The sequence below is a fragment of the Ictidomys tridecemlineatus genome, chromosome 5, assembly GCF_052094955.1.
Source record: "Ictidomys tridecemlineatus isolate mIctTri1 chromosome 5, mIctTri1.hap1, whole genome shotgun sequence".
In the NCBI taxonomy this organism is placed as follows: domain Eukaryota; kingdom Metazoa; phylum Chordata; class Mammalia; order Rodentia; family Sciuridae; genus Ictidomys; species Ictidomys tridecemlineatus.
The window spans coordinates 121,479,903-121,501,163 of NC_135481.1; the positions used below are offsets into that span (position 1 = coordinate 121,479,903).

General features: G+C 47.7%; 1 protein-coding gene across 1 annotated transcript; it reads right to left on the minus strand.

The window, feature by feature from the left end:
• Positions 1 to 220: 220 nt before the first annotated feature.
• Hsp90aa1 (heat shock protein 90 alpha family class A member 1) lies at positions 221 to 5,394 on the minus strand. Its single transcript, XM_078050931.1, has 11 exons — positions 5,231 to 5,394; positions 4,710 to 4,871; positions 4,262 to 4,628; positions 3,614 to 3,747; positions 3,044 to 3,364; positions 2,688 to 2,853; positions 2,359 to 2,549; positions 1,974 to 2,121; positions 1,226 to 1,494; positions 602 to 935; positions 221 to 462 (listed from the first exon to the last, which is right to left on the minus strand). The coding sequence occupies exons 2-11, from the start codon at positions 4,869 to 4,871 to the stop codon at positions 353 to 355; spliced, it is 2,202 nt and encodes a 733-aa protein (XP_077907057.1). The 5' UTR covers positions 5,231 to 5,394; the 3' UTR covers positions 221 to 352.
• Between the last annotated feature and the right edge of the window lie 15,867 nt (positions 5,395 to 21,261).

The window sequence follows — 21,261 nt, forward strand, 5'->3', positions numbered from 1 at the left end:
GGAACACTTCAGGGACAAAAGATTTGGTCTGGTCTACTAAGGGATACAACTTGGTAGTGGAACACTTTAGACTACAAAGTTAGGTTACATGTCTTAGAACAAACATCTCAACCTGTTAAAATAAGCCAATGTGAAACTAGAAAAAGCATTACTAGCTCTGCTTTAGTGCCTAAAGTATCACAGTATATCACTTAAAAGTACAAAGAAATCTTATCTCCCCTTTAAGTAGATATTGTCATGCCATACACATTTTAATAAATGTTAACAAAAACAAAGAACAAAAAAAATCCTTGAAAAGGTTTCAGGAATGAAGGTGAAGTGGGGGACACACTTATGAGTGGTTCTTCAGAAACTAGTCTACTTCTTCCATGCGTGATGTGTCATCATCTCCTTCCAGGGGTGGCATCTCTTCTGTTACAGCAGCACTGGTGTCGTCAGCAGTGGGATCATCCTCATCAATACCTGTTTTGGAAACCAAGCCACCATGTTAGAGTTCTTCAAGCCAGCTAGCAGTCTAAAACTGCTGGTTCAAGCAGTGGGCTTACCAATCACAATAAACATTCAATTAGAAGACTATGTTCCTAAGCAGATGACGGCTTACCTAGACCAAGTTTGATCATCCTGTAGATCCTGTTAGCATGGGTCTGGGGATCTTCCAAACTGAAGCCAGAAGACAGGAGAGCAGTTTCGTACAGCAAGATGACCAGATCTTTCACAGACTTATCATTCTTGTCAGCCTCTGCCTTTTGCCTCAAGGTCTCAATAATGGAGTGGTCAGGATTTATCTCCAGGTGTTTCTTTGCTGCCATGTAGCCCATTGTAGAGTTATCTCTGAGAGCTTGAGCTTTCATGATTCTTTCCATGTTTGCTGTCCAGCCGTATGTGCTTGTGACGATACAGCATGGAGAGGTCACCAATCGGTTTGACACAACCACCTGTATGTAAATCAAGGCCTGAAGTGTTAAGTAGGCCTAGAAAAATTATTTTAACCTCTTCCTTAAGCTTTCCTTGGGAAAAATGAATAAAATCCAAGTAACTGGTTTAGTACCAATGAATGGATTAAAAATGATAATTATTTGCAAAAGAGCCATAAATTACACAGGCTAATTTTTCAAGTTTTTTTTTTTTTTGCCAAATTAAAAAACTCACAGGGGTTGGTATAACTAAGCAAAACACCTTAGGTTAATAATCACAAAGGGAGATAGAAACTTGAGCACTCACATACCTTTTCAACCTTTTTCTCCAAGATGTCCTTCATGATCTTACAGAGGTTTTCAAACTTTGTCTTTTTCTCTTCCTGTTTCTTCTTCTCTTCTTCATCTTCTGGAAGCTCCAAGCCCTCTTTGGTGACAGACACTAAAGTCTTCCCCTCAAATTCCTTCAGCTGTTGGACACAGTACTCATCGATGGGCTCAATCATGTAGATCACTTCCAAACCATGCTTCCGAAGACGCTCCACAAAGGCAGAGTTAGCTACCTGGTCCTTGGTCTCACCTGAGGTATTGTAAAATTACCATTTTAGACCTTTAAGTGGCTTCATCAATTTTGATTTTAAAAGAATCCAAATAATTAACAAGCATGATCTAGCCACACTGGTTATTATCTGGGTTCTACCCTTTATTTCATTTATTTATTTTATGTGGTCTTACACATGCAAGGTGAGCACTCTACTGCTGAGCCACAATCCCAGTCCCTCATGTTAAATATCCTGCCTAGGGCTGGGGATGTGGCTCAAGCAGTAGCGTGCTCGCCTGGCATGCGTGCGGCCTGGGTTCAATCCTCAGCACCACATACAAAGAAAGATGTTGTGTCCACCGAGAACTGAAAAATGGATATTAAAAAAAAAAATTCTCTCTTTAAAAAAATAAAATAAAATTACACCCAACGTATAGAGCCACTTAAAAGAATCAACCCATGGTCTTATGGTATGAAGCCAAAAGAAATAAGCAATGGATTAAAACATTTACTGTTACCTGTGATGTAGTAGATGTGTTTCTGGTTTTCCTTCATTCTGGTGCAATAGTCCTTGAGAGAAACCATCTCATCCCCAGAAGCAGAGGTGTAGTACCGTAACAGCTCTGAAAGCTTCTTTCGATTTTGAGAGTCTTCGTGTATTCCAAGCTGAAAAAAGTATTGATTTTAGTTTTCTGTATTTTTTTTAAATATTTATTTATTTATTTTTAGTTCTCAACAACATCTTTTGTTTGTATGTGGTGCTGAGGATCGAACCTGGGCCGCACGCATGCCAGGCGAGCGCGCTATCACTTGAGCCACATCCCCAGCCCCAGTTTTCTGTATTTTTAAAAATAATTTAAAACTATAGTTAGAAAACTGCTAATAAGTGGCCAATGTGTTTACCTTTATATTTTTAGAGAACTGCTCATAGAATTTTTTGTAGTTCTCTTTATCTTCTGCCAGTTCAGTGAAGAGTTCTAAGCATTTTTTGACCAAATTCTTTCTAATGACTTTCAAAATTTTGCTCTGTTGCAGCATTTCACGGGAAATGTTTAGAGGAAGATCCTCAGAATCCACCACTCCTCTAATGAAATCTGGAAAATAGAAAGACCCAAGGGACTCATTTCATAAACACTGGTGTTAAATATAGACAGAGTCCTTTGCATGTGATGTGACAGTTTAGTGCTCTGCCACCCTAACCCTCAAGTGACATTCTTCCATTTCTTACTTACTCAGATATTCAGGGATTAGCTCCTCACAGTTATCCATGATGAAAACTCTGCGTACGTACAACTTAATGTTGTTCTTTTTCTTTCTGTTTTCAAAGAGGTCAAAAGGAGCACGTCTTGGGACAAAAAGAAGAGCTCTGAATTCCAACTGTCCTTCAACTGAAAAATGCTGTAACAAAAAATTAAGTGGGATGTAAAGGACCAGGCCAGCCAACTTCCACAGGAGCTACCCAACAGATTCACACTTGCACTTTAATAAACTTAACAGTGTTTGGAGCCGAGGGGGTGAAGACAACCCTCAAAATTCAATGGAAAACCTGGAGGCACACTGGCATTGATGCCCTAAGTCACCCACTCACCTTCACTGCCAAGTGATCTTCCCAATCATTGGTCAAGCTCTTATAAAACTCTCCGTACTCTTCGTTAGTGATATCATCAGGATTTCTGGTCCAAATGGGCTTTGTTTTGTTGAGTTCTTCTTGATCGATGTACTTCTCCTTAATTTTCTTCTTCTTCTTCTTGTCACCATCCTTCTTTTCTTCTTCCTCTTCATCAGAACCAACATCTTCAATTTCAGGTTTGTCGTCAGGCTCTTTTTCTTCTTTTTCTTTTTCCTCCTCTTTATCTTCTTTTTCTTCGGCCTCATCATCACTGACTTCTTTATCACGTTCCTTCTCCACCTTCAGAGACAGAAATCACATCACCTATGCACTGCAGAACTCAAGGATAGACTGAAAGCATGGATTGCCTCTACTAAAAAGCCTACATTGGCCATATCCGATGCACCTCCTGAACAGCCCTAGGGACTTAGCTTCAGACTAGTCAGCAAACTTTTTACAAGTTTGGGTACTTCAAACATATAGGCACTAAGGGCTGAATTCAGTCTCTTATTTCCATATAGATTACTTTGCACTGCCATGGACACTTACAAAAAGAGTAATGGGATAGCCAATAAATTGGGAATGTTTCTTCACAATCTCCTTTATTCTTCTTTCCTCCAAGTACTCAGTTTGGTCTTCTTTCAAATGCAGGATGACCTTTGTCCCACGACCCATTGGTTCTCCTGAAAAAGAGAGTGTGCACAGAATTTAACTTTTAGCATTATTTTCAATTTTGTATGTGGTTTTGAGGATCAAAACCAGGGCCTCACACTTGCTAGGCAAGCCAAGCCCTCTATCACTGAGCTACAACCCCAGTCCCTGAATTCATACTCTTTTTTTATAGTAAAGGAACACAACAGTTTTATTTTCTTTATGTGGTGCTGAGAATAGAACCCAGAACCCAGTGCCTCACTTGCTAGGAAAGCAAATGAGCCACAACCCCAGCCCCAATTTATATTTCCATGGCCAAATGAACATTACCAATCTAGCTGTGCCACACCTAACAGCCTTCTGATCAAGCCTGAGGTGAGGTTTCCTAACACTACAAAGGTTCCCAAGAGCAGTTTTAAGCTCTTGCCCAAGATGTTAGATAAACGAACTTAGTTTTACACATTTCACAGCATTTTTGCATGTCCAGTGTTGGCAGTACTCTGCCCCACGTGACTGACGGAAGCAACTTTTCTACCCCGTGCCCACCTGTATCAGTCCTGACGGTGAAGGAGCCCCCTGCCGAGGACTCCCAGGCATACTGCTCATCATCGTTGTGTTTGGTGATCACAGTCACTTTCTCGGCAACCAAATACGCAGAATAAAAACCGACACCGAACTGGCCAATCATGGAAATGTCTGCGCCAGCCTGCAAAGCCTCCATGAACGCTTTGGTCCCAGACTTGGCGATAGTACCAAGGTTATTGATCAGGTCGGCCTTGGTCATTCCAATTCCAGTATCCACGATCGTGAGGGTTCGGTCTTGTTTGTTTGGAATGAGGTTAATATGCAGCTCCTTCCCAGAGTCTAGCTTACTGGGATCCGTCAGGCTTTCGTATCTGATTTTGTCCAGGGCCTGGAGGAGAGACACTCAGGAGTCACGCGCAGCGCCCGGGGACGCCCTCGCCCAACCACGCCCGGCTCCCGGGGCACTTACGTCCGACGAGTTGGAAATCAGCTCCCGCAGGAAGATCTCTTTGTTCGAGTAGAAAGTGTTGATGATCAGCGACATCAACTGGGCAATCTCCGCCTGGAAGGCGAAGGTCTCCACCTCCTCCTCCTCCATGGGCTGGTCTTGTGTCTGTGTCTCCTCCGGCATCTACAAGGACCGCGCGCGCTGAGCCCCGGTGCACCGCGGCCCGGGCCTATGGTTTTCTGCCGACAGCGCGGCCCGGCCCGGCCCGGGCGTGGGGGCGGCCGACAAAGGATGACCTCATTGCGGCCGAAGGGCGCCGGGGCCCGCGCACGCCGTTCAACGGATGCCCCCGCCCCCGCCCCGCCATGGCGGCCCCCGCCGCGGCCCTGCGCGGGCGAAACGCCCGGGCCCCCGGGAAGGCCCGCCGCCGCCAAGGCCCGCACCCCGCTCCACCGGCCCCGTCTTGGGCCAGGCCCGCACCCCACTAAGCGCCGCGCCCCGGCGCCCCCTTCCCCGCCTCCGTCTCCCGCCCGCGGCCTCACCTTGGCTGGACAACCGCACGGGCTCCGCGGCGTAGCAGCACCAGGACGCTGAAGCAACTGGCGCGCCGCCCCCGCGCCGCCCTTATATAGCGGCGGGCCCGCCCAGCGCGCGGCGCCTTTTCCAGAAGGCTCCCGAACCTTCCGGAAGAACCCTCCCCAACCGCCGACACGGCCGCGCGCCTGCGCCTGCGCCCTGGCCACCGTCCGCCCCTGTGCTCGGCGCGCGCGGACCCTGCGCGGGGCTCGGCCGCGCGCCCCTCGTCACTGCCGCCGCGCCCGCGCTCCCGCGCTCCCGCGCCAACCCCAGCGCGCCTGCGCGGCCCGGAATACTCGGAGAGTCTCGCAGCCTCTGGAGTCTTCCGAGCCCGCGGTCCCGCCTCGCCAAGCACGCTCGCGCGCTTCTGCGCATGCGCACGCGCGGCCCCGGTACTTGTGTGGTGGACTCTGCAAAAGCGAAAGTTGTAATTTTCAAGGCGCTCCTGCCTATAGTTTAAGCTTTGGGGGACCCCGCCGCCGCCGCGGCTCGGGCTGCGGGGCCGGCTCAGTGGCCTGGCGCCAGTGGAGGAGTTGGGAACCCAGCAGCATCTACCCGCCTGGGGCCGCGTGTTTGGGGTTTGGGGCAGTTTGGGGCAGTTTGGGGGCCTGGAGCAGCGATTGTGGGGCCCAGGCCGTGTTAGGTGCCGGAGACAGTGATTAGGGGTCCCAGAGTTCCTGTGCCTGGCCCCAGGCGGAGACTGGATTCGTGACGGATGTCTGAGGGGGACCCGACACGTGGACGGCGGGCAGGACATGGACCTGCTGTCCACCCTGACAAGAAGGTCGTCCCCTTGGGCTGGGGATGTGGCTCAAGCGGTAGCGCGCTCGCCTGGCATGCGTGCGGCCCGGGTTCCATCCTCAGCACCACATACAAAGAAAGATGTTGTGTCCACCGAAAACTAAAAAATAAATATTAAAAAAATTCTCAAAAAAAAAAAAAAAAAAGAAGAAGGTCGTCCCCCGAGGGGAAGAGGTCATGTGTGCGCAAGGGGCGTCCAGTTCTGAGGCCAGGGGGACCGGAGCAGCCGTCTCCACTGCCCTAGCCTTTGCAGACACAGACCACTGTCCAGTCGCAGGCCTCTCTCACCTGGGCCAATGGCCGTGAGGAAATGCCATCAGGCCCACTGGAAGAGGTCAAGTCCCCGAACCTGCTCCTACAGCACCCCTCCCACTTATGGGGCCCCTTGGGGCTTCGGGCATTTTAGAATAAATTCATGCTCACCTACTGAGGTTCACCATGATTTTGTAAAGCTCATTTTGTTTCAAACTTTACCTGGGGTGTCCATAGGAAATACTTAATAGTTGGGTGGTTAATTTGCTCCAAAAGCCAGTTTTTATTTTTGTTCCTGGAGATTGAACCTAGGCGCACTTAACCGCGGAGCCACATCCCCAGTCCTTTTTATTTGAAACAGGATCCTGCTTAATTACTGAGGCTGGCTTTGAACTTGCCATTCTCCTGCCTCAGCCTCCAGTGCCTCTCAAGAACTAACACGCGCCACCATGTCCGGCCCAAAAGTTAGTTTGTAAGCAGGAAATTCAAGCGTTTCTCACCAGTTCGGATGATGGCTGTAACAACAATGGGCCTGCCAGGTCAACATTGTGGTTTCATCTTTAAGGAAAGGAGTCTTAGTGCACAATGTCCCTGCCCAGTCCGGTTATCTTTTGTCTTGCTCCTCCCACCATTGGCACTCCTCCCTAGACTCTGGGCCTGGCCTTCTGGAACAATCTGAGAGCTACTACCACTATATAAACAAACTTAAGGAACACTCCTTCCACTTCCAAGTCTCTGGGGATGTTATGCTCGAATTCGGGACCCCCAAAAGACCACCAGAGACCAAGATGGATGTAAACAGCAAAGAGGTGTTTATTGCGAGCTAGCTCGGTCCTCCGTGCACACACAGCAATTGGTGATGCTGAGAGGCCCAAGCCCAGGGTTTGCAGCAGTTTTATACATTTTTTTTGGAGAAGGCAGGGACCCCCACATACATCATAGCATCTCTTAGCAAATCATCACACACCGTGGGAAAATCAAATAACAACTCTAAAATGTGATTAGTACATTCACTGGCAGGAACAAATTGGGTAGGGGTGATTGGTTACTACAAGAGGGGGATTCATTTGAACTAATTGATTTAAGCCAAGAGGGGTGTTCGTACTTAACTACATGGTTTCCCACCACCAAAAACTGCTGGGAGGATCATCTGGCATCCCAGGCATTTCCCTGTCTCATGCTGATTGGTGGCTGCTAAGGGATGGTTATGGGTCCTCACCTAACCTGATTGAGTCAGGGACACCTGGCCCAGCAGATCTCTCCTATTATTTGTAGATAAACCACTTAGCTGGGTGGGAATGTGCCTAGGAGTGCTCTGTGGGTCTTTCCAAGGACAAAGGTCATGTCCCTTCCCTTGGACAGGCTTTGCTCTGAGGTAGAGGCTGGTTTTTCAGGGAAACCTGCTATTCCAGGAGTTCTGGACCATGAGACCCCTTAGGAGCCAGTGCTGCTATTCCAGGAGTTCTGGACCATGAGACCCCTTAGGAGCCATTTACATTAAAAGGGTGGTACATGCCATAGTCCCAGGAGAATGCCAAGTTCCAGGCCAGTCTGCAAAAAAAGACCTGTCTCAAAAAATACAAAAGACTGGAGATGTAGCTTAGTGTAGTGTGTCCCTGGGTTCAAGCCTCAGAATTGGGGTTGGGGGAATTGGGACAATGGAAGAAACAAGTAGTGGCACAGCAAGGGTACTTGATGTTGTTAGGTGTGTGAAGTGTATTTCATGCTGTGTGTGTGTGTGTGAGAGAGAGGAGAGAATGCTGCAGGCCCAGGTCTTCCTTGCAGTCTGGGATGGGGGCAATAAGAGGAAGGGGTCAGGGAAGGAAGAAGGGTAGTTGATATTTTCAGCCTGCAAGGTCTTGGCAGGCAGTACCTTGTGCCTTTTCAACCTGTTCCCTCTTTCCTGATGTGGTGGCTTCCTTCCTTTTTTACCCCAGCTTCCACAGTTGCCCAAGAGATTTAAGATTTCTTTAGATGAGGCATCCAGTGTCCTGGCTTTGAAGTTCTTTGTCCCTCTTTCTAGGGCCTTTACCTTTCCTTTCTACCAGGTTACCCCAAGGCCACTCCCTGTTTCCTGCCCAGCATTAATATCCCTGGCTCCATCCACATCATCCTGTTCTTCAACTAATCATCCTGTTCTTCAACTCATCATCCTGTTCTTCAACTCTCCCAGCAGAGACTGAAGGATATGGAGGCCCAGGGAAGGAACTTCCCTTGTTGTTTCCCTACCTGCCCTCCTGCCCTGCTCTAAATTAACCCCACCACCAAAACTCCTCCCATGACCTGGCCTTGCCCCCAAACTGACTAACTCCTCTAACTCCTCCTTATGATCTGGCTCTAATCCAGACCCTCACGGTAGCCCGCCACAATTTCCCCCTTGAAAATGTTCCCCTCCAGTGCAGAGTAAAGCATCCACTGGTCCTTGAGGTCTCCCTCCATTTTCTTTTTGTATTCTCTTTCATGAGCTTTCAGTAACTGGACATTTTGGGGGGTTAACATTACACTGTTCCCCAGCACTCCCTTCCTTGAGAGCTCTGCCTGTTTTCCTCCATCAAGGTCTGTGGTTTCCTCCCTGCCCAAGGCTGCTCTTTCTCTCTGCTCCCTGGATTGGAATTTCTCTCCCTGGCCTGTGGCTGGAGCCCCTGGAGGGGAGCTCTAGGCCACCAGAAGATCCTCTCCAGTACTTTTTTTTAAATAAAAATTTTTAGTTGTAGATGGACACAATACCTTTACTTACTTATTTTAATTTATTTTTATGTGATGCTGAGGATCGAACCCAGGGCCTCACATGCGAGGCAAGTGCTCTACCACTGAACCACAACCCCAGCCCCCAGCACTCTCACTTTTTAACATTATCTGTGTGCATATAACTCACAGAGGCCCAGGCCAAGAAGCTGGCTCCATACCAGGCTTAAAGTTCCCTACCTAACCAACTCCCCTGGGACTCTAGAGCCAGGTGACTGTAAGCACAATGAGGGAGGCAGGAAGCAGACCTTGGATTAGCAAGCTCTTCTTTATTCAGCTGAGGAGTCAATTGGCCAAATAACTGATGTGGCTCATTTCTGGGGCGGGAAAATGGTGGTGGGCCAAAGCAAGGGTTTCATAGGCTTCATTTATAGGGTGGGACAGGAGGGTAGTTCCTGGGGTTCTTTGTATTGGAGCCTGCTAATCCATTAGTGTGGGCGGGGAGTGTGATAGGGAATTTCCTGGGGCTTATTGTATTGGAGTCAGCTGGCCCCTTAGGGTGAGGGGTACCTGACCTGTCAGGTGTGAGTTCCTTTTGTGTTCCTTCCCTCTGGCTGAGGCCTGGGCTTTTAAATGACAAAAGCTTCAATTTTATCCCAAACAAGGCGGATGGAGAACTGACATAGATAGGGGAAATGTCCTTGGACTTATTCTGCATATCCTTCAATGACCACCCCACCTTATTCCAGAACCCCAGCTTCCTTCTGCACTGGGTCTGACCCACCAAGTCCTGCTTTGTCTGCCTCCTAAATACATCTTTTTGTATTTCTTTTTGATACCAGGAATTGAACCTGGGGCTGCTTGACCACTAAGCCACATCCACAGCCCCTTTTTTATTTTGAGGCAGGGTCTCACTAAATTGCTGTTGCTGGCTTTGGACTTGTGATCCTTCTGCTTCAACCTCCTGAGCCACTGGGATTACAGGCATCTGTTACCATGCCTGGCTTTTTTTTTTTTTTATGTTTAATTAGTGCATTATAGGTATACATTATATTGGTTTCATTTTGACATAATCATACATGCATGGATTATAGTTTGCTCCACTTCAGTTTCCAGTACTTTCTCTTTCTCTCCTCTCCTGCCTCCCCCTATTCCTCTTCCTCTACTGATCTTCCTTCTATTATAGGTTGTTTTTTTTTTTTTTTTGGAGGGGGGTACCAGGGACTGAACTCAGGGGCAGTTAACCACTGAGTTGCTTAGCATCTCACTTTTGCTGAGGCTGGCTTTGAATCCACGATCCTTCCGTCTCAGCCTCCCGAGTGCTGAGATTATAGATGTGCAACACTGCGCCTGGCTAATTTTATATTTTTCAAAATTAGTGCCTAAATACACCTTGAATTATCCTCTGCTCTCCATCTTCATCCCCCGACTTTTTCCATGTGCCTCCCTCACTCACACAGCCATCACTCACATGCAAGACCTCCTAACTGCTTGCTGCATCAGGTCTGTCCCAACCCATAAAAGGGTGAACTTCAAGAACACACCTCAGTCCAGGGTGGCTCCTGGTAGAGTGCTTGCCTACTTGCGTCTCCTCACCAGCACCACTGAAAAAACACACAGCTCTGACCCCATCATTCCTCCCTGCACACTCTCAGTGACTTCCCATCATTCCCAGGAGAAGAGCTCCATTGTGGAGCTTTCACAGCTCTGCAGATTGATGTCTGCTGCCACCCGTGTGCCCTCAGGTCACCCTGTATCCCCCTCCAGGTCTAAGCTGCCCCTCTCTCCATGATGTACCCCCACAGGGCAGTGCACAGGCTGTTCCTCATTTAATTAATTTCTAGTGTACCTTCTGCTCACATGTTCCCTTAGGGACACTTTCTCCTTCTTACCATGTCAGAACACTGTTAAAAGGGATTCTCAGCATGCTGTGTACCCTGCCCTCAGATGGCTAATCAGGTCATCTGTTCCTTGAACCCTCCAGCCTGGATCCCTGCCCATACTTTTCTGTTTAGCCACCTCCTCCAGGAATAGTGTATTTCTAATACACGACCACATTCTGTAGCTTCAGCTTCCTAAATATTTGGTGTGTCCCAAGGCACCGTTCATTGTTGGGGATTGAACTCAGGCTTCTCCCTCCCTAGGCAAGTACTAGCTCTACAGGACTCCCAGTCCTGTTAGTGTCTGTGTCTGTTCCCCTCCCATCCCCAGTGATTTTACTGCACAGGAATCTCACCATTCTCCCTCTCCATTTGAAACCTTTCAGTGTCCCTCCATTAAGCTGGAACACAAGGGACAGACTCTATCCTGGTAGCCTGCATTCAAGTCCTGGCTCAGTCATTGCGTGTCTACCTGTGTGACTTGGGGCAAGGCACTTACCCCTCTGTACCTCCAGTTTAGGATCTATAAAAGCATGGGAATGTCTTCCTCACAGAGTGTTTATGAGTCTTAATGAACTACTTCTGTTTTGGCAAGTGGCCCAGACCAGGGCCTGGCACACAGTAACTGCTAGTAACTGTTGTATATGTTTGCTAAAGTAAACAAACCCTGCTGGAACCTGCCCTCACCTACTCCCAGGGTGGCCAGGTAGAGCAGCAGCTCTCAGCTAACCCTCCTGACTGAAGTAGGTGGCTTTAGTCCATTGAACAGATGAGAGCATAAAGGCTCAGGGGAGGTAAGTCCTCAACTCTGGGGTCACCCTGAGCAGGACAGACATCCAGTTCTGATTCACATAATTTTTTTTTTAAAGAGAGAGAGAATTTTTTAATATTTATTTTTTAGTTTTCGGTGGACACATCTTTATTTTGTTTGTATGTGGTGCTGAGGATTGAACCCAGGCTGCACACATGCCAGGCGAGCGCGCTACTGCTCGAGCCACATCCCCAGCCCTCACACAATTTTTTTTTTTTTTTTAGTTAACCTTTTTTAATATTTATCTATTTTTTTAGTTTTCTGCGGAAACAACATCTTTGTTTGTATGTGGTGCTGAGGATCGAACCCGGACCGCACGCACGCCAGGCAAGCGCACTACCGCTTGAGCCACATCCCCAGCCCTCACACAAATTTTTTAAAAAATATATTTTAATTGTAGATGGACACAATATATTTATCTTTATGTGGTGCTGAGGATTGAACCCAGGGCTTCACACATGCTAGGTGAGTGCTCTACCACTGAGCCACAACTCCAGCCCCCTCACACAAAATTTTTTTTTAATATTTATTTTATTTCTTAGTTTTAGGTGGAAACAATATCTTTATTTTACATGTATGTGGTGCTGAAGAGGATCGAACCCAGTGCCTCATGCATGCTAGTCGAGCACGCTACCACTGAGCTACCACTAAGCCACAACCCCAGTCCCCCCAACAAATTATTATGCATTGTATTTTCATCATCATTCAGTTCAAAATACTGATTTCCCTTTTGATTTCTACTTTGACTAAGAGTTGTTTATAAATGTGTTATGTAGTTTACAAATATTTGGAGGTTTTTCAGGTGTCTTTCAAATTTTTTTTTTTTTTGGTACTGGGGATTGAACCCAGGGGCACTCAACCACTGAACCACATCCCCAGCTCTATTTTGTATTTTAGAGACGGTGAAGTTCAGGAAACCAGTGATCTGTGGGCACCTTGGACTAGTATGCATTTTCTAGAATTTTATATATGTGATCATCATCCTTCTCTCTGAATAATTATGCTGCATATAGGACATTTATCAAGATAGACTATATTTTGGGCCATAAAACAAGTCTGAATAGGGGCTCAGTGTAGAGCACTTGCCTAGCAAGTGAGGCACTGGGTTTGATTCTCAACACCACATAAAAATACATAAATAGGGGCTGGGGATGTGGCTCAAGTGGTAGCGTGTGCTTGCCTGGCATGCGTGCGGCCCGGGTTCGATCCTCAGCACCACATACAAACAAAGATGTTGTGTCGGCTGAAAACTAAAAAAAATTAAAAAATTCTCTCTCTCTCTCTCTCTCTCTCTCAAAAAAAAAAAACTTTAAAAAAATACATAAATAAAGGCCTATACATAAATATAATGCCTATTCATTATAATTAAAACTATTTTTTAAAGGCTGAATAAATTTAAAATGACTCAATCATACAAAATATATTCTCTGACCACAATGAAATTTAATATTCGTAATCAATAACAAAAGACACCTGGAGGAATGGGGCTATAGCTCAGTGGCAGAGCACTTGCCTAGCATGCGTGAGGCATTGGGTTGGATCTAAAGTACCACATAAAAATAAAAACAGATAAAGGTATTATATCCATCTACAACTAAAAAAATAATAACAATATAAACAAATAAAATGAAGGCATTCTGTCCATCTAAAACTACAAAAACAAGCAAACAAACAAAAAAACACCTGGAAGCTGGGCATGGTGAAGCACGCCTATAATCCCAGAGGCTCAGGAAGCTGAGGCAGGAGGATTATGAGTTCAAAGCCAGCCTTAGCAAAAAGCAAGGTGCTAAGCAACTCAGTAAGACCCTGTCTCCAAATAAAATATAAAAAAAAAGGCTGAGGATGTGGCTCAGTGGTCAAGTGCCCCTGAGTTCAATCCCTGGTACTAAAAAAAAAAATCAGCTGGGTGTAGTGATGCATATATGTAATCTCAGCTACAGGAGGCTGAATAGTAGGATTGGAAGTTCAAGGCCATCCCAGGCAATTTAGCAAGACCCTGTCTGAAACAACAAAAAAGGCATATCAAACTATGCTTTAAACATACGCAGTTTATTGCTTGTCAACTGTACCTCACAAAATAGTTTTCTAAAAATTGATGTTACCAGGTGTGGTGGCACACACCTGTAATTCTAATGGCTTGGGAGGCTGAGGCAGGAGGATCACAAGTTCAAAGCCAGCCTCAGCAATTTAGGGAGACCCTAAGCATGTAGTAAGACTCTAAAATAAATAAAAAGGACTGGAGATGTGGTTAATGACCTCTGGTACCAAAGTGTCTCTCAATTCCTGGTACAATAAAAATTAAAAATTGATGCTTAGGAGCCCGTTGTGATGGTATATCCCTGTAATCCCAGGGACTTTGGAGGCTAGGGTAGGAGGATCATAAGTTCAAAGCCAGCTTCAGCAATTTAGGGAGGCCCTAAGCAACTTAAGACCCTGTCTCAAAATAAAATGGACTGAGCTGGGGTTGTGGCTCAGTGGTAGAGCACTTGCCTAGCATGTGTGAGGCACTGGGTTTGGTTCTCAGCACTGTATATAAACAAAATAAAGGTTCATTTGATACCACTGGTTATTGGTGAGGGTGAGGAGTTCTGCTTCCCTACATGTTGAAGTTTGAACATTAAAGAAGCACACCTAGGAAAGCATATGAAGCAGGGTTTATTTAAAAAGGGGTAACATAGACTTCTCCTGCAAGGGAGAAGGGGCCATAGCTGGTATCCCAAGAAACGAGGTGTTCTGCCCTTTTTATATGTCCTAGGATTCCTTTGTTCTCCTGCCTTTTTCCCTTTTATCTTTCTCCTTCTTGTGGAGGTGGTGACTAGGCCCAGGAGTGCTGGGTGGGATGGCCAAAAGGTGGGAACCAGGTGGGCTGAAGGGGGAAGGGCAGGTGGAATAGACAAGGACACTTTAACAACCCTAGAGCTCCCTGGAGGGAGGGGCAATTCCTGGGACAGGTTACCCTGGCAACAGGTTGGAGCAGGGGCAGGTTCTACATAAGATCCCTCAGGGGACAGTCTCCAACTTCCCAGAGTAACTTAAAATTGGCCTCCTAGTTCTTTTGACTCAATTCATCTATCTACACTGACTACCTATCTTTAAATCTGGCTTCACATTGACAACTAAAAAGTATTTTAAGTAAATAAATAAATAAATAAAATTAAAAAATAAAAAGGACTGGGAGGGCTGGGGATATAGCTCGGTTGTAGAGTGTTTGCCTTTCATGCATAAGGCCCCTAGGTTCAATCTCCAGTACTGAAAAAAAAATTCAGGGGACTGGGGATATAGCTCAGTTCGTAGAGTGCTTGCTTCACATGCACAAGGCCATGGGTTCAATCCCCAGCACCACACACACACAAAAAAAAAAAAAAAAAGAAAAAAATTCAGGTTGAGAGCTGGGAATGTAGATCACTGGTAGAGACTTGCCTAGCATGCACAAGTCCTTGAGTTCCACCTCTGGCAATGTAAGAAGAAAAAAAAAGTTGATGTTTATCAAAAGCTTTGGAGAAATGTTTAGAATCAAGTTGTAATTACCACATATAAGAAGAGCAGTGAGGGCTGGGGATGTGGCTCAAGCGGTAGCTTGCTCGTCTGGCATGCACGCGGCCTGGGTTCGATCCTCAGCACCACATACAAACAAAGATGTTATGTCCACTGAAAACTAAAAAAAATAAATATTAAAATTAAAAAAAAAAGAAGAGCAGTTATTCATGGCTTATACTTCAGAAAGAAGTGTGCCTCCCATGTGCAAGGCCCTGATTTCAAAAGGAACCATGGGGATGTGGGGGAAACAAGGTCTGGAGTCAACTTGTGACTATGCAGCTTTGAACAAACTACTCAGCCTGTCTGTGCCGATGGCAGGCATATGGAAAGAGGTCATAAGCTCATCCCAGGGAAGCCCTCAGCACCTGGCATGCAGGGAGTACTCAGAGATTAGAGGCACTGAGGTTCTCCTAACAGAATGGGAGAAGGTGACCTATACCTGAAATAAACTGCTGGCAACCACTAAACTGTTCCAGAGTACTGCCATTTACCCTTGACCCTCTAAACCTTCTGAGTCATCCTTGGCTCACCCCTCACCCTCAGCCCCCATAGTCTGATGGCTGCCAAGACAAGTAGAATTTTCCTTGGAAATGCTCTTTCTCTTCATGCTCAGGGGTCCACCTGCCATTTTAGGCCCTGAGGCCCTGTACTGTGGCAATCTTCTGCTGACTCTTGCTGAACTGAGTCTGTTCCACATTCCTTTCTCAACTGCCCATCTCCTGTTGTAGAAAGTCCCAGGCTCCTGGTGAAGCCAGAGTTAGAAAGGCAGTCAGTATAGACAGGTAAATGGAGTCAGGTCAGATCAAGGAGGCCAATTGTGAGTGAGTCCCAGAAGTTGGAGACAGTCCCCAGAGGGATTGAAATGTGAATTCCCTCAGAGTCCTTCCTCCACCCTCATCAAGAACCTGCCCCTGGGGGGCTGGGGATGTGGCTCAAGCGGTAGCGCGCTCGCCTAGTATGCGTGCGGCCTGGGTTCGATCCTCAGCAGCACCACATACCAACAAAGATGTTGTGTCCGCCGAGAACTAAGAAAAAATAAATAAATGTTAAAATTCTCTCTCTCTCTCTCTCTCTCTCTCTCTCTCTCTCTCTCTCTCTCTCTGTCTCACTCTCTCTTTAAAAAAAAAATAAAAATAAAAAAAATAAAAGAACCTGCCCCTGCTCCAACCTGTTGCCAAGGTAACCTGTCCCAGGAATTGCCCCTCTCTACGGGGAGCTCTAAGGTTGTTCAGGTGTCCTGGGCTGCACAGCACATCCTGCCCTTCCCCCTTCAGCCCAGGGGTTTCCCACTTTGGCCCTCCCACGGAACATTCCTGGGCCTAGTCACTGGAGGGAGAAAGAGAAGGGGAAGAGGGCAGGAGAACAAAGGAAGCCTGGGACATACAAAAAGGGCAGAAAACTTCGCTTCTTGGGATACCAGCTATGGCCCCTTCTCCTTTGCGGGAGTCTATGTTACTCCTTTTTAAACAAACCCTGCTTTATAAGCTTGCCTCCCTGTGCTTCTCTAATGTTCAAACTTAAACAGGTGGGAAACCAGGATTCCTTACCCATAACCGGCAGTATCACTGGGACACACAACAGAGGTCCCTCTTCAGGTGTGCAGACCACAGGGGGCTGCCACGCAGCTCATCCCACCTCTCCCTTCTCTCTGCTGGGGTATCTACCCACATGCTCCTTGCCTGGGAACTCCCATTGAATGTCCTTGTCCAGTTTCATGGTTTGCCCAGGCCAGGGGCTTGTGCCCGCTCTGCTGTTTGACTGAAGGCAGGCCCCAACACAGATGGGCTTCCACCAGAAGCCAAGGGGTTGAGAAGGCCACGGGAGGAGGGTCCTGCCACCTCTCACAGGTCTCTTGCCCTCCCAGTTTCTGGGCCTTTGACTCTACAACATCATCCTGCCCGACCAAGCCAGCCCAGTTCCCTTCTGTTCCTAAGCATCCCCTGTAAGTGTGTTCCTGCCCTCACTCCCAGCATCCTGTTTACTGAAGCCCATCCACCTGGATGCTCCACAGATTTGTTTACCCAACACTGGGGTCATTAAACTGGTCACCTGCCTTCATCAGCTTGAGCCCCATGTTCCCAATAACCACAGCTCCAGCCCACTCTGTGCCCATCTCCACGCCTGACCTGGCTGCCTCAGACCTAGGAAGCCATGCCGGCCCTGCCCTCCCTCCCGCGGAGAGGCCCAGGTGACTTGGCCATTTATGAGGAATACGGGGCGGCTGGAGCTCAGTGGAAGCAGCCTGCTTAGCATGTCTGATGCCGGGTTTCGACCCCAGTCCCCGGCACAAAAACAGTGTGTAAAAGAAGTGGGCACGAGAGAGGAAGGACAGGCGGCGCAAGCCCGGCGGGGCCGCACCCTGGGCTCTGACCGCCCGCGCCCACCGCTCGCAGCAGCTCCTCGGCGCTCCCACCCCGGGGCGCGCGGAAAGCAGGTGCCCTCCTCCCGCCGGTCCGTGGACCCTCCCCTCCCTGCGCTCGCCCACGGCTGTCGCCGCCAGCGGAAGGAGCGCGCCCCGACCGCCCGCCGGGGGCGGAACCCTTCCGCGCGCGGAACCCTTCCGCGCAGAGGCGCCGGGCGCCGCCTGCAGATCCGTTAACTGGGGGTTTGTGGCCTCCGACTGGAACTTCCTCCCCCTCCAACGGCAGGACTGGGCCGTCCGGCGGCTGCCGTCTGAGAATTGACCTCAAATCTTCCAGCATTCCCCTGGGTAGCTGTCTGCACTTGTAAGAGAAGAAAAGGACTTTCTGTTATTTGGGTTGGGGTCCTGGGGATTGAACCGGCATGCTCTACCACAGACACGTTCCAGCTCTTTTTACTTTTGGAGACCTGAGGCTGAGCCTTGAATTTGGGATCCTCTGCCTTGGCCTCCTGAGTTCTGAGATTACAGGTCTGACCCCGGCTTCTATTTATGTATTTATTTTGGTACCAGGGATTGACCCTAGGGGCACTTAACCACTTGGCCCATCCCCAGACCTTTTAAAATATTTAGAGATAGGGTCTCGCAGAGTTTCTTAGGGCCTCACAAAGTTGCTGAGCCTGGCTTTGAACTGGTGATCCTCCTACCTCAGCCTCCCGAGGCAAGCGGAGTGGCTGGGAGTACAGATGTGTGCCCAGCTAAGCTTGTTTGCTTTTAGTGCTGGGAATTAACCCAGGACCTTGAGCTTGGAGGCAAGTATACTACTTCTGAGCTACTTCCCAAACCTCCTATTTTAATTTTAATTATTTATTTGAGATGGAGGTCTCACCATGTTGCCCAGGCTGGTCTCCAGCAGTCCTTCTGCCTAGAAGCAGTTTTTTTGAAAGAAGAAAGCCTGGAGGGTAAAAAAAAAAAAAATGTAGAATTTACATCAAGCAGTCTTAAGCTGGAGAGAGCTAGGCACCTTCCTTAACTCCCACCTCTCCTGGCCTCCCTAGATCTCTTAGGACCTCAGAACGGTGGTGGCCACTCATCTCTTGGGATCTCAGAATGGTGGTGGCCACTCATCAGCTGGCTCTGCTTGTGTGGGACTCCCTTTGTTGTCTTGGCCAACCACAGGGCAGAGGCCTCTGTGCTGAGACCCACCCCAGGACAGTCTCCATGTCAGCCAGAGGAAGAACAGGTCCAGCTGCCCTGACAAGTGTCTGGGGGAGGGGGGGGTGTGCGCAGGTAGGGGCAGCTGTGTTTATCCTCAGATAACCCAGGGTAGTGGTGGGAGTGGTCAGCAAGTGAAACTGCAGAGTGTGAGCAGGTCTGATGACCCTGGCTAGCCCAGCTGATAGTTTTTTTCTGTTTACATGAGGCAAGGGTCACCTTGGCTGTCCGGAATCTGCCTTGTGGCCAGTGGACCAGATGGTGGGCATCTTGGTGAATTGCCTTGTGGTGAATCTGAAAATCCTCCAGGCTGGCCCTGGTGGGTCTTCCAGGATTAGTTCCCTGAGCCTCTGCCCTCAACTCCTCACCCTCCAATAAAGGGTTCCCCTGCCCAGTCTCCTGCTGGCTCATACCTCTTGCTTGGAAACCATCCCTCCTTGAAGATCCAGGACAGCTGTCCCTTCTGCTGCCTTTCTGCCACCTTGGGGGAGGTGGTAGGGGTTTGCTTTTTTGTCCCTGCTTTTTCCTCTACTGACTTTGGGGCTTCTCTGGAAGCCTTGGTTTCCTTATCTATAGAATTCGGGTAGGGATAGGACGGTTGGCTAAGGTTTCATCCTTGTCTTAATGGGACTCAAAATTCTTTCACCTGAGGACACATTGGCTGGCTAGAAGTGCCATAAGTTGACCTGTGCAAGAATAAGTTACTGGGAACTTCTACACATTGCAAGCCCCTTGTTCCTTCTCTGAAGTCAGAGTAGATATGCATGATGTGAGCATTTCACTGAACTGACTGTGTCCCAGTTAATATGATGTGGCAAATCGAAATACTGCATCCACCCTTCAGGAGGCTAGGGTCACGTAGCAAGAGCCAATCTAACACTTCCCAAGCTACTTTGCAGTGTAGTATTCTGAGCAGCACTAAATAGCAAGCAGCATGCTGCCTCTGAATCCAAATCCAATAGTTGTCAATAACTATTTCATTTAGAAATGAAATCAACCCAATCTCCAGTTCTTTTTTTTTTTTTTTAAGAGAGAGTGAGAGAGAGAGGGGGACAGAGAGAGAGAATTTTAACATTTATTTATTTTTTCTTAGTTCTCGGCGGACACAACATCTTCGTTTGTATGTGGTGCTGAGGATCGAACCCGAGCCTCAGGCATGCTACTGCTTGAGCCACATCCCCAGCCCCAACCCAATCTCTATTTCAGTAAACATTAAACATTACTGTTTAGGGCTGGGGGTAGCTCAGTAGTGGATATTCTATGCATACAAAAGAATATTGTGTTAGCTTCCCATTACTGGGACAAATTAGCAACTTGTAAAGAGAACAAATGGTTTATTTGGCTCACAGTTTCAGGGGTTTCTGTGTATGGTGGGTTGGGCCTGAGGCAAGGCAGTACTCCATGCAGCATTTCATGGTGAGGCAAACTTTCACCTCATGGCTAGAAGTCAAAAGAGAAAAAGGGAAAGCTAGGGCCTTACTATACTCTTCCAGGGCATGTCCCCAGTGACCAGCAGCCCTACTAGGCCCCGCCTCTCAAAATCTCTACTCCCTCCCAATAGCACTTAGCTAGGGACTAGCCTTTAAACATACAGGCCTCTGTGGACACTGAGGATCTCAACTGTAGTAAAGATGTCTGTATATAAGTCATAAGAATAATAATGTGTTGAGCTGGGGATGTGGCTCAAGCCATAGCGCGCTCGCCTGGCATGTGTGCAGCCCGGGTTCGATCCTCAGCACCACATACAAACAAAAGATGTTATGTCCGCTGAAAACTAAAAAATAAATATTAAAAAATTCTCTCTCACTTCTCACTCACTAAAAAAAAAAAAAAAAAGTAAGAATAATAATGTGCTGGGTGTGGTGGTACACACCTGTAAACCAGCAGCTCTGGAGGCTGAGGGAGGAGGATCAAAAGTTCAAGGCCAGCCTCAGTAGCTCATCAAGACCCTATGGCAAAATACAAAATAAAAGGTCTAGAGTTATAGCGCAGTGGTGTTAGACCAGGACACAAGAAAAGACCACTGACTCCAATTAAAGCAAGCTTATTATTTCGACAGGCCGGGCTGCCTCTCCCACCCAAAACCACAGGAACAAGACAGCAGCTGCATCTTTCCTGCAGCCCAGCTTTATAGCCCAGAAAGTTACACAAAGGGGGGTTACAGATAACAAAACTCTGAGGAGCATGACACTAATGGTAGTTTACATTTTTGCAGGCCCCAACATCAGAATTTATGAAGGTCATTAGAGCCTCAGAGAGGGTTGTTATCTGGCCAGGGAAGGCCAAGATTTGTGAGGCGTCAGTAAAGTTTTAGAGAGGGCTACTATCTGATCAGAGAGCCAGGCATGGGTGAGTTCAAGGCATGGGCAGGCATTCCAAGCAGGTTCAGAATTTGCAGTAATTTATAGTAAAGCCGAAATTAGCTTTTCATGGCTTTATGGTGAGATGGCTTCCAAT

Bases quoted from the DNA above. Each gene is read 5' to 3' on its own strand.
- Hsp90aa1 (XM_078050931.1), bottom strand. From the start codon at position 4,871: ATGCCGGAGGAGACACAGACACAAGACCAGCCCATGGAGGAGGAGGAG. The intron at 3,748-4,261 runs GTGGGCACGGGG...TCTCTTTTTCAG, and splicing joins CACCGTCAGGACTGATACAG to GAGAACCAATGGGTCGTGGG. The intron at 2,122-2,358 runs GTAAACACATTG...TACTTTTTTCAG, and splicing joins AGTTCTCTAAAAATATAAAG to CTTGGAATACACGAAGACTC.